Source organism: Larus michahellis, chromosome 12 (genome assembly GCF_964199755.1).
Source record: "Larus michahellis chromosome 12, bLarMic1.1, whole genome shotgun sequence".
Classification (NCBI taxonomy): Eukaryota; Metazoa; Chordata; class Aves; order Charadriiformes; family Laridae; genus Larus; species Larus michahellis.
Window position 1 is genome coordinate 5992514 of NC_133907.1, and position 16209 is coordinate 6008722.

A 16209-nucleotide genomic window follows, 5' to 3' on the forward strand; every position below is an offset into this window, starting at 1 on the left:
TCAGCAAAAATATCAAACCGTGCCCGTCTGTGGAAGAAACAGCATCAGCAAAGCCCCATTCCCAGAGGGCTGCCGGTAACCGGGTCCCACCGAGGCACCGCTTCCCCGAAGGGGTGGGAAGGCCCCCAGAAGTTAGAGACACCGTAACCGGGTCTCGTGAGAGAGGGTACCGAGAGCGGCTCTGCACAGCGGCCCGCTCAGGCCCGCGGCCGCACCGGAGCTGGGCCGGGAGCGGGGCCGGCCCAGGCCCCGCGGGAGCAGCCGGGCCCCGCCGCCCTGACAGGCCCCACCACTGCCGGCCCCGCTCGGCGCCCTCCCCTCAGCGAACCGGCAGCCGCCGCGGGGCCGCTCACCTGGTAGCTGAGCAGCTCCCCCACGTCCATGGCACCGACCGGGCCCCGCCACCGGGAAACTGTCGCCAACGACCGGGGCGGCGCGACACTGTGCCGTAAGGCAGGGAGCGCAGGCGAGCCAGGAGGGCGCCGCTCTGCCGGAAAGCGAGGCGGGAGGGGTGCTGCCGGAAAGCGAGAGGCGGGAGGCGCCACACTGTCGCAAAGCAGCCCCCAGAATGGGCAAGAGACGGGGTGTCAGGCAGCCTCGGCGCGGCATGGGGCAGGCGACAGCCGTGTGCCACGGGCCGTGCTGACCTCGGGGGCTACCCCACAGCCCCTCGGGTTGAGGGGTTCAGGATGGACCCTGCTCTGCCCCCTTGGCCCGGCCCCCGCGGCTCCGGCCCACCCCGAGGCCTGCCGCCTGTCACAGGGCGGGCTGGGCCTCTGCAGCGGCCTGGTGAGGGGAGCCGCTGGGCCACGGCTAAACGTGGCTGACTGGTCCCGAGGGAGGGTGGCCAAGTGTGCTGCCTGCTGCACAACAGGGAGAGGGCAAGCCCCCTCCCGGGTGACAGGGGCCGCTGGGAGACGTGAGCTGCTGCCCCACGGGGTTGCCAAACCCTGGAGCCCGGTGCCATGGGTGAAGCAGACGCCTCGGGTCCCGTTCTGCGGCTCTGTGACCGAGATGGGTCAGGACGGGGTCCCGTCACCCAGCACTTCACAGAATACCGGAATTTTTCAGAGCTGGAAGGGACCTCTAGAGATCATCTAGTCCAACTCCCCTGCTAAAGCAGGATTGCCCAGAGCACATCCCTCAGGGCTGCATCCAGGCGGGTCTTGAAAGTCGCCAGAGAAGGGGACTCCACAACCTCCCTGGGCAGCCTGTTCCAGTGCACGGTCACCCTCACTGTAAAGAAGTTTTTCCTCACATTTGTTCGGAACTTCCTATGTTCCAGCTTGTGCCCGTTACGCCTCACCCCGTTACTGGGAACCACTGAAAAGAGTCTGGCTCCATCCTCCTTAAAAACACCCTTTAGATACTTGTAAACGTTAATGAGGTTTCCCCCCAGCCTTCTCTTCTCCAGGCTAAAGAGTCCCAGCTCTCTCAGCCGTTCCTCATAAGGGAGATGCTCCAATCCCACAGTCGTCTTTGTTGCCCTATGCTGGGCTCTCTCCAGTAGTGGAGAGCGGTGGCAGCGTGGTGCCCCAGCAAAGCCCCCCAGGAGCTGGCCCTCACCGCTGCAAAGCAGAGGCACCAAAAATCAGTGGTTTCTTTTGATGCGTTTTGTGTCACCTTCTGCAAATCCTTCCCAGGGCTGAGGCAGGCTTGGAAATGCAGAAGGCTGTTGCCAACGTTTATTGACAACACACTTCTATTTATATACAGCGTCATTAACCGCTGTCACCTTGAAAACAGGCCAATAACTGAGCACTGAATGCAGCAGGAGGGGACGTGCCGATCCCTCTGTTTGCTGAGGTCGTGACAAATAGTTCTGTAATTCAACAAGATGCAGAACCACAGACAGACAGAGGCATTTTTCAACTTAACAAATATGAATAATTAGAAGAGAGTCGACTTGGCCAAAATCTTACTGAATTTATTTCAACTATGCTTTAAAAAACAGCTTTGAGCGAAAATAATTTTTCATAACGTAATGGTTGTAGCTATTATGCAGTTATCTCAGTAGGAGTCTGGTTTGAGAACACTCACGAAATTAAAAATATATATAATGTTTTCAAAGAAGTCCCTCGCATCCCCTGTTGTTTCAATAAAATATAGGAGAGATCAGTCATGACAAAATTAACTCAACAAATCTGCATGTTAAGGATGAGATAAATAGAAGATAATTATTGGATCATCTGGCTTTCCTTTATTGAGTGTTCAGATAATTCACCAGCTGTGAAACCAGAACATTCGCAGTCACTCGAGGAGTATTGACACGTACTTGTGGACGTGGTACAGCTACGGGGGACGCCTGACCAGTGATGGCAATAAACACAACAAGCAGTTGTAAAGCACGTGGAGTGCAGCGGGAGATAAGAACTGACCCTCCATCTACAGATGGAAACACCCGGCATGGTGATCTTCACCTGCTCTGGGGTTTCTCCTCCCCGTTCCCTTCCCCTGCCGTGTTCCCGCTGAACGATGTTATCTCCCTAAAATCATGTTTTTCCTTTCACTCCATAATAGCACTTTGAACCTGTGTTTTAGCCACGTCTCGAGGCGGTTGATGCATAGAATGAAGGGAGCCTCAGGCCCCCGCGCAGGACAGGGCACAGGCTGCACGGCCGCAAACCCCAGCAGCTCCGGGAGTACACGGGACCCTTTGTGCAGAGCCGGGAGACGCAGTGGCAGGAGCTGGTGTGCGGTGCTGGCACGGGGGACAAGATACGGCACAACCGCCACGTCAGAGCTGCAAACACTCTTTTATCAGTCCTTTGATTTGTGTGGAGCCTGGGTCTGCGTCAGGTAGCACAACAGCAGCCCCGGGACGCCAAGCATTGGCTGACAGTCTGCAAACGCGCCCAGGGCAAAGGGAATAATCTTCAAATTGGAAAAGAGACCCAACCTGAACACAGGCAGCGGGGCTGGCACCTCCCTCCTGAAGCTTCTCGTTAGACAAAGGGATAGAAAATGGTTTATTCACTTCCCTGGAAGGACTGTGAGGCCAGGGGGGACGTTCAGAAAAACAAAGTTGGGAATTTGAGAAGTGGCTGCTGCATTAACCGGCTTACATAAAACTTGATACCCGGAAATCTATATCCTCGTGGGAAAGGCAGAAAAGCTCAGGTGCCGTTTCTTACCCTGACGGCTGAACATCCAGCAGAGGCACGGCCCACCACCCCATGCCTGTGAAGGCAAATTAATTGTGAAAACACCGGCACTGAAAAGAACGAATGCAAACCAGATGCTGGGCGCCAGCACCTCCCGTCCCCTCTGCTGTGTGGGGAGGACAGTCAAAGTGCTGGGGAGGGGGCTGGGGACATTCTCAGGGTCCCGGCTGCGGCAGGGCTCTGCCAGCGGCAGCACCGGAGGCTGTCGGCGGTGGAGGGAGGGTGGGAGTGGAGGCTGACGGCGGTGGAGGGCGGGTGGGAGCCCCACGGATCTGCCAAGCCATCGTGGGAAGGGTCACAACCCATCGCCAGACCATCTTTAGAGCCCCTCTCTCGCTGCAAGCAGCCTCTAGAAGCAACCCCCAAAGGCTTTCCTCTTGCTGTGATGTTTTTGCCCAGCGCTGTGAGCCCTCGGGGTGCTAGGTAAGACGGGGGCAGCGTGGGGAACCGCAGAGCGCAGCACAGCCCAGTTGTCACTGAAACAGCCTCCAGCTCCGCCGACTTCCCCCATTCCCCCCTCCCGTCCCCATTCTCTGCCGGCCTCATCATGTTCCGAAAGAGCCGTATTGCTGCCCGGGAAACCCAATTCTCACCAAGCTGCTGCAGGGCAGGATTCAATAACAGAGAGGTTTTTATCCAATAAGGGGAGTTGGAGCACAGGGACAAAATATTGAATTTAAAAGCAAAACCAGGAGCAAAATCAAAGTATAAAAAAAAAAAGTCCTCAAGGAAATGAAAGGATGGGGACAAGCCGGCCAGCCGGGGTGGTGGTCTCTGCATGGGACCGGCATCCCAGGGAGCTGCAGGAAGGTGCTGGAGGCTCTGGACAGGCTGGAGCAAACCCTGGGGCTTAGCTCGGTCAGGAGAGCCAGGACCCCAGCAGAAGCCTGACTCCACGTCCCCAGGTGCTCAGCATGGCAGGGCCGCAGGAGGATGCTCAGCACCACAGCTGGGAATGGCGGCAGGAGGAGGAGGCGAGGAGGAGAATCCCAGTTTCATTTTATTCCAAGTTCAGGTTTCAATCCAGATGCCTCGAGATCTAATTCCGAATAAATAATTGTACTGAGTAACCCAGGTCCCCCGGTGATTAACTAAACACACTGAGGCTCGCTGAAATTGAATTAGTGGTGTGCACTCAGCCATTATTACCCTCCCCACGTCATGAATATTAATGAGGGGTTATTAAGAAATGTAAATGATGCCTCAGGGGGTTGGGAGCACGGGGGGGGTGCAGGGCGGTGTGGGCTGATATGACAAACCATTAGGAAAACAGCCTGATTGAAGCCACTTTTTAATTATGTCAGATCTCGCTCTTTCTTGGGTGCAGCAGTGTTTCCGGATGCTTTCGTTTTTATTAAAATGAGAAAAAGGGAACAAGTTATAGCTGGAATGTAAAATGAGCATTCGCAAAGCAGAAAAACTGCAGCCACGGAGCACCCTGGCAGCAGAGGGTGGTGGCAGGGCCCTGCTCGCACCCCATGGGCTCCCCACGGCCACCAGCCCCGGGCCAGCTCCCAGCCGGCCACCCCCACGGCACCCGCACCCCGGCCTCGGTGGCCCCCGCAGCCCACGGCTCCCCCCGCTGCAGCCCCGCTCCCTGCAGCCCCTTCCCTCCCAGTTCAGCATCACTGGCCAGAAAAGAGTGGCTGCGATAAAACTCATGCATTTTAACAGGTTCTTGCAGGCGCTCCCCGCGCCACCGAATAAAAGCTGACAGGTGCAGCTGAGTTAATCAGAGTGGATAATGGAGGGAAAGAAAGAAATCTCAGACCAAATTGCTGCAGAAATCATGAGCCAGGGCTCAAAACTATCCAATTAAACTGGGATGAAGCTTAAAGGGGAAGACGGCTGTTCTCCAAGCCCGGTGTCCCACCGAAGCGGGAGAAGGGGGTCGGCTGCCCGCTCCCCTCCGCAGCCGTCTGTGCCCTGCCCGCAGCGAGCGCCCAACCCATCACCTGAACGCCTTGGGGAGGGCTGGGCTATCAGACAAGTTTAAAAAATGTGCATTTAATGTAGTCAAGGCCCATTACTGCGGCTGGTGGAAATCCACCGGCATGACTGCGGTGTTATCATGGCTAGATCGGACGGCCCGGGATGGGAACACGCACGAGAGTTTGTTAGTATTCAGGTCTCTCCGCGCTGATAGCTTCATAACGCCAGGCTTGCCTCTTAATTGCACCCGTAAGTGTTGAAATTACTGAAGGGTAAAATGCAAATGGGCTGTAACCTTTCCGGAGCTAGCACCGGCTCCGCACCAAAAGGGAGGCACCTGCATTTCTTCCCCTTTTTCTTAATTGCTAATGGACCTGCCAGGCGATTCCTTCCCAAGGCCGCAGGAGGGAGAGGAGACGCCCCGCTCCAGGGTCACACGCTGGTCCCACCAAGCTGGAGGCAGCGGAGACACTGGGGTAGCCCCAGGCTGGCCACGACACCTGCTCCAGCCCCACGGCACAGCCCCATGGCTGGGCGTGTGTGGACCGGGCACCCCCTTGACAGAGCAGAGCATGGAGCAAAACTTGCAGCCTTTGTCCTCCCTCTCTGGTACCACCTTCCCAGCCTGAACCGGTGTGGTGTAACGCCTGCTGCGGCTCCTGGCCACAGTCCCGGGGTGCTGGGTCCTGGGATGCCAGGGCAGAGCCGTCCAGCCCCGCGGGGGCCGGGCGATGTGGGTGCCAGCAGGAGAAGCCAGCTGTGGTGTTGAGGTTAATGAGATTTTCATGAACCTGCCCATACATTCGGCAGGTGGACGGGACCTGGCTAATTAAAGGGAGCTGACCTGTGAAATCAGGCTGGGAGGGGCTGGGGTGTGCAGAGGGGAGGGTGGGCAGGGGTAGAGGTGCAAGGGGAGAGGGTGGCTGGTGCCTGCGAGCCCTAGTGGGGTGGCTGTGGCCGTGGCCGTGGCCATGGCCGTGGCCAGGCTGCTCCCTCCTTCCCGCCCGCGCTGGTGCCACTCACTGTCCTGGCACAGCTGGAGCCTCAGTGCCAGAGCGGCACCTTATTTATGGCTCTCCTTCCCCGAGTTAAACTCCACAAAGTGTGACAATCAAAATTAAAGATTTCTCCAGGAAGGCAGCCTGGGGGGAAATCACTGCTGAGGCCGACAGAGATTTCCCAACGGTGACTTTTAAATTAAAGGGGAAAAAAATTTCTTTAATTTGGCGGCGTGCTTGGGATGCAGCTCACTGGGCACGTTATTATCCAGCTCAGCAAATGCTCCCAGAATTCGCTCGTGCTCCAAATTGCCGATGTCTCCACCAGGCACCGCATCCACGCCTGCACCAGCGTCCACTGGCACCGGGGGCCTGCGGCACAGCCCTGCTGGCAGCGAGCGGGGCCGGGGCCAGGCTGTGCCCACCACCCCGGAGCTGAGCACTGCTGGGTGCCCCCTTCCCATGCCCATCCCAGCTCCTGGCTAATGGAGAATGGCCGTATCCTGCTCCTGCATAAGATGAGCCCACCCCCAGCCAGCACATCCGTGCTCTGGGACCCCCACCCTGGCACAGCCATGCTCCAGGACCCCCACGCCGGCTCTGCTGGTGTCTCCTGCGCCGTGTGGTGAGGACAGTGGCTGCTCCGGCATCCCCATGACACTGCCACACACAATGCCCCCAACCGCCAGGGTGGCTGGCACGGTCCCTTCTCAAATGTAGGGCTGACTTGGGAGCAAGCACCCAGGAGACTCCATGGACCTACCAAGTCGGCACGTCCATGGGGCCGCGGGTGCAGGAGAAATTGTGACGAGTCCCCAGCGTAGGAGCTGCCCAAGGCGACAGGGGCTGGTGGCCCAGACAGGGCACAGAGCCACAAGGGGGCACGGGGGGCACGGGCAGCCCTGGACCTGCCTGCTCTGGCACAGTTCTTCCCCTTCCTCTCCCCCCGCCCCTTCAAGATGAAGCAATGAAATTATTTTTCTACTTGAGTAGTTTTCAATTTAGATTAAGAAAAATCTGTGCTCCGTTAGCGACGTTGCAGTAAATCACGAGCGAGCGGCACTCCGCAGCTGACAGCCCGATCGCTTATCGGCTGCAAACCTTTTTTCAAGTTGACAGGCTCCAAGTGTGACATTGAGCGAGGGCAGCGGCAGCCCGGTGGGGACAGCATGCGTGGAGGCGGATCCTCGCCTGGGCACGCACCCCCGGGCACCGCGGCTCAGCCCTGGCTGCGGGCAGCACCCGAAGCGGGTGGGCATTCCCAGGCAGGATCAGACCCTGGGCATCGCAAGCTGGGACAGACCTGGAGACACAGAGGGCACCACCAGCCTCCTGCCCGCCTCCAGTGCCGGCTCTGCCAGCCCGCAGCACCATGCCAGGGGCCACCCGTGGGAGCTGTGACAGGGGACGTGCTGGCTCCCTGATGTCCCACCCGATCCCTGCTGCCCCCAGCACGCCTTGGCAGGACTGAACCAAGCACCTGCCGCCAGGGCCACTTGGTGCTCCCGCGTCTCGCCGAGCCCTTGTTCTCCATCTGTCCCCACCAGTGACACGGTGGCACCCAACATGGCTGTGACAGTGCCCGTCGCCAACTGCCCCGTGCCTGGAGTAGATCCCCATCCTTGCACCCATCTCCGTGCTGCCGCCATCCTCATACCAGCACCATCAAAAGGAGCATTTGACAGAAAACAAACCTTTTTTTTTCCCCCCTCCGGTTCTTCCAGCTCGTTTATCGCTTCCGCGGGGCAGGCAGAGCTGTCAGTGCCTGAACCTCACTCATCCGTTTAACCTTGGGGGAAGAAACACATTTGTGCCGGATAACGTGCATCAGATGGTGGCATGGGGAGCGCCTGTAGCTGCTGCGCCTGATGGATGGGCTACACGGGCCTCGCCTGACCTGTGCTTGTATGTTATCTGCATTGCCGCGGGAGGCTTTTCATCACGCCGACAGCTCCAGCATCACCTGCCTGGCAGGAGCTCCTCGCCAGGGACGGCTGCCGGCAGCAGTGGCCAGGAGGAGCCCGGCCACGTGCCTGTGGCTAGCACCACAGGAGGTGGCGAGCCGCTGTGCCAGGAGAAGAGAGAGGCCACCGTGCCCAGGGGGGTGGTTTGGAGGTTGTCCCCATGCCATGTGCCCGGCTGCGGTGGGGCTGGAGAGATGGGGATGGCCCCACCAGGAGCCCCGCTGGTGCCAACCATGCCCGAGGGAATGGAGGACATCCTCACTGCCAGCAGTCCCACTATCCCGGACAGAAGGGAGAGGCCAAGCTGTTGCACTTGTCCTTTGGGTGACATTTTGCCAACGAGGGGTCCTGTGACAGTGACGGAGAGGGTACGGAGCTGGGCAGCCCAGAGCCCTGGTGACGGATGAGCGCTGCCAAGTGCCGACACAAAAGCCATTTGGTGTGGGGAAATGATAGATGCTAACACTAATTTTAAGCACAGGCAGCCGAATTCCTCCAGACAGTCGCGGCGCTCAGGATTTAGGGCACAGCTGCTGGGTTCAGATAAGGTGTGAAATCAGCCCGGCGTGCAGGGTGTTACTTAATAATGAACGTCTCGTGATGGATGGGGGTGGCTCAGCGATATAACCTCCACATTTGGAGCCTTTCAAATCTCTTGCCATCAATCCTGGTCCCTGGCGGGCGGCGGGAGGGGAAGCCGGCAGCGGACTCACGCCTCGCCAGGCTGGCACCACAGCTTGCGCCTTCCCCGAGGACGTCCCTGCGCGGGGCCAGCAGGTTCTGACCCAACGTGGGCAGCGCGGAGACACGGCGCCAGCCCGAAATATTTATGGTAAAAGCGGCGCTGGAAATGGCAAGTGCTGTGCTTGTCTGTAGCATTTAATCTTTCTTCTGACCTTATAAAAAAATCTATTTGCGTTGAGATTTTAAATTCACTTCTTAAATCACCCACTACAGGCTTCACACCGTATTAATTTCTCCTCAAGCAAATGAGTGTGGTTGTTTGCTCTTTTCCGGTGGCCGCCAACGCCAGAGAGCGGGGAGGACGTGTGCCACGTCCACCCCCCCAGACTCAGACCCGCAGCCTGCGCTCTCACCCTGCGCTCACTCACCCCGTGCCCGCCCCCACGGTCACACTCACCCGTGCCCACCCTGACCCCGCCATGTGCCCACACAGGCACCGTGGAAGGGATCCTCTCTCCTCCGGGGATGGTTTGAGCAGGATGGCCATGGCTGCCACCTCCCAGGAGGAGGACTCAGAGCTGGGGATGAAGGCTGGAGGAGGCTGGCGTGGAGCAGGAGCACCCAGCCAGGCTCCACGGAGGCGGCAGTGGGCTCGCTTGGCCACACGGCTCCCGCTCCCTGTAGCCACGCAGCCCACGAGGCTCTCGGCCCTTCTTGCCCCGCGGTGTCAGGGCTGCAGGCGTGACGTGGTGGCCGGGGCAGAGCAGCGCCGGGGACACGCGGCACCGCCGCAGCTGGAGCAAACGAGCTTTCAGATGAGCTCGCCGGCACAGTGCCATCGATTTGGAGGTGATTGCTGCCGGGGTGAGGCATGGTCAGCTCGCCTCATTATTGTGCAAATTGCCAGGAATGCAAATCTGGGTGCACCTGGGGAAAAATGTATTAACAATATTACTCCTGATTAAGGTCGCAGGGCACTTTCTGCTTGTTCAGTGAAGCCTCGGCTTCCTTTCGTCTCTTGAATCTAATGGTTGGTTTATTTTTATATCTGTGACTATGGGGTCCTTAGGAGATATTTTATCAGGCGCTTTCAAACCGTGCCTTTGCAGTGACTTAACAAGATCCTGTTGGCAGTGCCGGCCACCCTCCTCGGGACATGGGATGAGAGATGGCACTGGAGCCCACCGGGGCGTTCGTTGTCCGAGCCCCAGGGTTCACCCTGAAAACGTCCCAGCCACATTGTGCTGCGGAAGGAGCCACAGGGATGACCCTGCTCCAGCCCCAAAACCTTTCCCCATCCCAAAGCTTGAAACTCCCAAAGCAGGAGCACCGCCAGCCCTCACATCGGCATTGCCCCAGGCTGCCGTGGGTCCCGTCCCCTGGCAGGCAGGGACTGGCCATGGGGCAGACAGGGAGAGCTCATGATCTGCTTAAGGGGTGAGAGCAGGGTGCTGATTTATTGCCAAGGAAATGCTTAATTTAGGCAATGTATTTAAAGGAATTAATTAGAATCCTATTAATATTTATGGGCCTTATGGAGAAGTTGACAGTCGCTATTTAAGAGTATTAACTGTTATCTTATACTGGGCAGGACTGTGGTGTTTGGAGGCAACTTTGATTGTGTTGAAAGCAGTTGAGATCTCACCAGAAGCCATTCACAGCAGCTCACCTGACACTGCACATCCAAACCGCATTTGCAGCACTAATGAATATCCGCTGGAATTAATAAACCTGCTTATGTGGGGTGTCCCCCCTCCCAGAACTGCCCAGCATCGCTCTGACGAGGGATGGGTGCAGCTGCCTGCTCGGGACCGTGCTGTGAGTGACGTGAGGCTGGGGAAGCTGGACCCCCTTCCTCCTCCAGCCCCCCCGGAGGAGCAGCACGGTCCCCACGTCGGACGCAATCCTTCCAGTCCTGCCGCTGCCGGTGCTCCCATCCACCGAGCCCAGAGAAGGGGGCTGGGAGATGCCCGGGGGCAGACGGCCCCAGCAGCCCCCGTCTCATCCATAACCAGCTCCCTGCCCGCGCCCGACCTCTCGCTATAGCAAAGTTCACATCAATTTTCCTTCCCCTCATTTGTCTGTAAACCACGAAGAAAAATCACCACCGTCTGCCCGCATCAGGCCGCCGCGGTGATGTATGGCTGTAATAAAAACCCCATTTTGGGAGGCCGCCTTCCCCATGCCGCCAGCCGGTGCGCCATGCGTGGCCATGCCACCGGCTGGGCTGCGCCACGGGGCCGGGACTGCCGCCTGCCCGCAGGCAGCCAGCGCCATCCCACCCCGGCCCCCCCTCGCCGCCATCTCAGTCTTGCCGCGGCCGGCAGTTATGGATAGGAGCTATTAGAGCCGCTATGGAGCAACAGCCTCTGCACCGCGTGCAGGCAGCCAGTGCCGTTAAATCCCAAGAGGTGGATCGTGGGGGACGGGGGGCTGGAGTGGGCAGCACCCTGCCTGGGACGGGCACCCTCCTCGCCCCGAGCTGGGGGATGGCCCTGGGGCGACGCACCACAGCCCTTCCCTGAGCTCCCCCTGCAGTGATCGCAGCCCCCACTGGCTCTGGGGATGGGGTGCTGGGGACGCGGTGCCACCCCCCTGCCTGCCCCACGTGGGGACTTTCATCTCGGCAGCAGCCGCAGCGCCAGCTCGGGGCCACACGGGAGCGGGTGGGGAGGGAGCTGAATAATAAATCGGCACTTTCAGGAGGTTTTCATCTTTTCTGTTTCAAGTTCCTCGCTGTCTCTGCCTGCAGAGCTTGCCAGTGGCCACAGCCAGCGGCGTGTGGGGAGGGAGCATCCACGGCACCATCAGGCTGCCGTTCCCCTCAAGCAAATGCCACCTCTGAGGCAAATCCTGCTCCCCAGCCCCAGCTCTCCAGACCTGTCCCCCGGGGGCCGGTAGCACCGACATGCTGCCAGAGTGGGTGGGCATCACCCACCAGTTCGGCACCACCTCCCTAGTGATGCCCGGAGCGATGCCCAGAGCGAGGGCTCTCCTGCGGCCCCGCTCCGTGATTCATCACCCCTGCGTCTGGTCGCTGCCACACCTGACACAGAGGGGTCAGAGGTGCACCTAGTGCACTCCCCCCTGCTCTGTCCACCCCCCGAGCCCAGCCTGAGGGTCCCCACTGCGGGACAGCTGTGAAGGTGCCGCTATCCCGGAGCAAACTGGGGCACTCTGTGTCCTGGGAATGTCTCCAGCATCTGCAGGCAGCGCACTCATCCACAGCCCGCTCCCCTCTCTGGGCTCTCATTAATTAGCAAATTAATAAGACGGTATGAGTGCTGACAGGAGGTGTTTCTGGGGAAGACCTGCAGGTCCCTGGCTTGCAGGCCTGTCCCACCCCTGGCACAGCAGCGTCATCCTCATCCCCCAGCTGTGCTCTCCCCTGGGATCGATCTGGGAGCGAGTAGCTGTGGGCGCTTGGCCAGGGCAGTACCATGGGGCTGTCCCCACAGGGTCCCCATGGACCAGGGAACAGGACATGTCCAGGAGGAACATTTCACACTGGGGTCAGTGCTGCCTGGCTCAGTGCAGCCATACCAGGGCCCCCGCACTGGCTGCCTGCTGCGAGGGGCTGGGCTGAGAACCAGGAGGCAGGGGCCAGTTGGAGCCACTCACCACCACGAGCAAGCCCACACCATGCGTACCAGGTACGGGGTCCCTGGGCTCAGCCTGGGTTGGGGGTCACAGCTGCAGCGCACGTGAATGCACTGGGAAGCGGGAAGGCGCTGGGCAGCATGTGGAGCTGCTGGCACGCCGGAGATGCGGGTCAGGCGAGGTGATGGAGACTGGGGTGCTGCAAGCCAGGCATCCTGGCGGCTTTATTGCGTGGGGCAGAGTGCAGCAACCAGCACCATTGCAGACACCGGCCCCCCGGCTGCTGGCCCCACAGAGGGGCCCATGCCCCACTGCCACCTTCTCCTTGGGGGTCACTCCTTGGCTCTCCCTGGGGGACAAAAGGGGACGGTGAGGAGGGGGGTGCGGGCAGGGCGGGGGGAGGCAGTGGGGTGCTGGCACTGGGGAGCAGAGCTGGCCCCAGACCAGCTGCTGCACTCTCCCCTGGTGCCTTCACCCTCTCCCAGCATCTGCCCCCAGTCCCAGGCACCGGCTGCTCCCCCTGGCCCACACCCCCAGGGACGTGGCACAGCCGGGAGCAGCAATCGTGGTTCCGGAGTTGCATGGAGATACAACTGCCACGCCAGGGAAGCGGAGCGGCCGCGGCGGCTGCTCAACCACCAACGGCCCCAACCGCCTGCGGCTCTGCTCGGAAACAAGTGTCACAACCAGGGGAATGGCCACATGGTGCTGGCCCCCCCGTCCCCCCATGGAGGTCACCACGGCTCCACCAGCCGCCAGCTCTCCCAAATGCACACCCTGTGCCAAACGTGTTCAGCAGAGATGTGGAAAGGGAAATGGCAAGAGCAGGCTCTTCCCCCTGGCCGCGCAGGCTGAGTGCCTCGGTGGTCAGGTTTCCTGCTTTGGTAATCGGGCTGCAAAATTACAATTACTAACACCATTGCCTGATTCTGACCAAAGACACCACCAGCTCCCGGGACGGAGCTGCGAGCTGTTGAAATCACCCTGCATAAACGCCCAGAGGCCCCCATGCCACACGCTGAGGCCCAGGCGTGGGATGCTGCCACTCTCCCTGCTGCAGGGAGGCCGCCCTCGCTCCAAGGGGACCGGCTGCCCATTTTCAGGCAATGCAGCTTTGCGCTCCCACCCCCTGCCCGGCCCCCACCTCTGCCCGGGCAGAGGCAGCCCAGTCTGGCCCAGTCCAGCTCAGTCCTCTCACCCAGTTGCTGGCAGACCTGCTGGCACTCCTCCACCGTCTTGAAGTTGTTGGCGTTGCCCCCACAGCCGCTGTAGATGAACAGCTGGCAGGTCCCCGTGGCAGGGTTGTAGGCATAGTGAAGGAAGAATCCCCTGCACGGGCCAGGCACGGGCGGGAGGTGACAGATGTTACCAGAGGACATGGGACTGTTGGAGGCAGCAGAACCTAGCTGGTGGCCCCAGCCAGCGGGCAGGAGCAGGGCTGTGGCGCCTCTGTCTGGAGGCAGGCAGCCGAGGCCACAGCCCGTGAAGCAGCATTTCTCGCGGCGGGGACAGTCGGTGTCATCCTGGCAGGAGCTGGTGCAGGGGGCGAAGGTGTGCAGCACCCTCCTCTTGGGGCAGACACCCGGTTTGGCTGTGGGTGGGAAAGGACACCGGCTCACAGGCAGAGTCTGTGCTGGCCACGGCCCCCCTCCCACCGAGCCCCCCGGCTGCTCTTACCTGGCACCGGCTGCCTGCACTGGATGTGGCAGCCCATGGAGCAGCACTTCTCGTTGCCTCGGCAGCTGCTGTCTCCACCACACTCCACCAGGCAGATGGTCATCATGCCAGGGTCCAGCCGTGGGCAGAAGCCCCTCTTGGCTGGGGGTGGCCAGCAGGGTCAGAGCCCCACCAGCCCCTGCCCGCTCCCACTGCGCGGCCCACCCCCAGGGTGCCCACCCCCAGGTCCTGCGGGCAGGGAGCAACAGACACCCCTGTCCCCCTGCACCAGAGGGCTGAGAGCAGGGGGTGGGTGCAGGAGCCACCCACACTGGCCCTTGTGGGTGATGTACCCCCCAGGCAACGGCTCTGCTTGAAAGACCCCAGACCCAGGGCATCTTGTCCACATGCCAGGACGGGGTGCGGGGACTGGCGGGGCTACAGGACCCGCTCCCCGAGGTGCCTTGGAGGGCAGAGCACGGGCTCGTTCAGGGCTGCTGGGGGACGAAGGGACACCCTCACCTCCCACGGGGAGCCGACACTCCCGTCCGCAGCCGGTGCTGCAGCAGCGCTCGCTGCCCGGGCAGTTGTCGTCCGTGGAGCAGAAGTTGTCGCAGGGCCTCGTGGGGAACCTGCTGGGCCGGGGACACTCTCCGTGCTTCCCTGGGAGGGCGGGCAGGGGGTTACAGTGAGCGGGCAGAGACCTTCCCTCCCGAGCCTGGGCAGGGCCCCCCTCGTCGGGGGTGGCACGGCCGGGACCTGCCCTGCCCCGGCAGCGGGGACCCGCCGCTTCCAGAGCCCGCGGGGCCGCCCGGCGCCTCGGGAGCTGCCGGCGGTGGTGGCGGGATGGGGGACACACCTCCCCAGCCCCCCGGGGGGGTCCAGCCCTGCCGCTCGGGTGCGGGCTCTGCAGCAGCGGGGACCGCGGGGTGTCCCGGCGGGATGTCCCAACTCGGAGGCCGTGACATCCCCCACCAGAGGGGCGAGGGGACACCGGGTCGGTGGCGGGGAGCGGGGCCGAGCTCAAAGGTACCCCCGGGCCGGGGCTCACCTGGCAGGCGGTGCCCCGAGGCCGCCCGGCAGAAGCCGGGGGGGCCCGAGGGGGCCAGCAGCAGCAGCAGCAGCGGCACGAACAGCCCCGGCTTCATGGCGCTGCACCCTCGCCGCCAGCGGCCCCTTAAGTACAGCCCGGGAGCCCGGGGCACGGCCCGGGCTGGGGCAGCCCCCGCGCCCGTCCCCGCCTCCGGGGAAGGGGCTCCCCGAGCCCGGCGGAGCCCGGCTCCGCTCCCCGACCCGGCCCGGCCCGCTCTGATGGAGCAACAGCCTCCTCTGCCGGCCGCCGCTCGGGATGCTGCGCCGCGGTCGGCCCCCGCAGCCCACGGCGCCCACGCAGCTGCGAGACACGGCAGGCGGGGGCACAAGGGGGGGCTGCGCAGCCCCAGCCCCGGCACCAGCACGGCGCAGCAGGGAGGGGGCTGCAGGCAGGCGGGGGCTGCAGGAAGGGAGGGGGCTGCAGGCAGAAAGGGGGCTGCACAGGCTGAGGGTGGTGTTCCCCACGGCTGGGGCAGTTTCGGGAAGACACGCCAGGCTTCACACCGCCGTGCGGCAGCTGGGGGAGGAAGGGCGCGAGGCCGAAGGCCCCAGAGTGAGGAGCTGCCAGCGCCAGCCAAAGGCTGGTGACTCCGGGCATCACCACCACGGCATTGTGGCACATGCCCCGTCGAGGCAAAAATGTCACTCAGGGGGACCCTATGCACATAAACTGGGGACAGGGCTGCTTTCACACCCACCTTTCTTGCTAAAGGTTCCCTTTATTTCACACCCAGAGTTTCTGTAGCAACAAGTGCATTTGGCCACTTGGAGCCAAGATGACGCAAACAGGAATTTCCAAGCCGGGAAATATGATCGTTGAGCTGTAAAACCCCATATGAGACCACAGAGGTCACGTCAGCTTCAGCACAAAGACTCCTGTTTCCAGCTGGGCTGGCCTTGTGACAAACCCCCAGGCAGGGAGCCACCTCCCCCCGCACACCAGGACACCGGCTGAGGCCGTTCTCCAAATCTCCAGCTCCGGTGGAGGACCAGCCCCTTCCACCACCCCCTCAAACACCTAGATCCTGCCCCTCTCTGCCTACCACAGCCATGGGCTGCCTCACTTGCCTTGCTACAGCCCTGCCAGCCCCCCCGGCTGCTTCTGCTCAACCTGTTGGC

The 16209-nt window shown here is 61.4% G+C and overlaps 2 protein-coding genes across 3 annotated transcripts in view; both read right to left on the bottom strand.

Annotated features, from left to right (window-relative positions):
• Positions 1–496, bottom strand: part of CTNNBL1 (catenin beta like 1) — a 56189-nt gene extending 55693 nt beyond the window's left edge. The window contains exon 1 of one of the 2 annotated variants that reach the window (XM_074605240.1): positions 354–496. In XM_074605240.1, coding sequence (XP_074461341.1) covers positions 354–383 — 30 coding nt within the window. In that variant the 5' untranslated portion in view covers positions 384–496. The remainder of the gene's footprint in view (positions 1–353) is intronic. The other variant, XM_074605239.1, reaches the window with a different exon arrangement.
• A 12039-nt stretch (positions 497–12535) lies between these two features.
• On the bottom strand, positions 12536–15228 carry LOC141750333 (uncharacterized). Its single transcript, XM_074605253.1, has 5 exons — positions 15050–15228; positions 14521–14661; positions 14020–14160; positions 13541–13933; positions 12536–12691 (listed from the first exon to the last, which is right to left on the bottom strand). The coding sequence occupies exons 1-5, from the start codon at positions 15144–15146 to the stop codon at positions 12675–12677; spliced, it is 789 nt and encodes a 262-aa protein (XP_074461354.1). The 5' UTR covers positions 15147–15228; the 3' UTR covers positions 12536–12674.
• Between the last annotated feature and the right edge of the window lie 981 nt (positions 15229–16209).

Coding starts and splice junctions, on each gene's coding strand:
- LOC141750333 (XM_074605253.1), bottom strand. CDS start 15,146: ATGAAGCCGGGGCTGTTCGTGCCGCTGCTGCTGCTGCTGCTGGCCCCC. Junction 14,662..15,049: donor CTCGGGGCACCGCCTGCCAG/GTGAGCCCCGGC, acceptor CCGCCCTCCCAG/GGAAGCACGGAGAGTGTCCC. Junction 14,161..14,520: donor GTGTCGGCTCCCCGTGGGAG/GTGAGGGTGTCC, acceptor GGCCACCCCCAG/CCAAGAGGGGCTTCTGCCCA.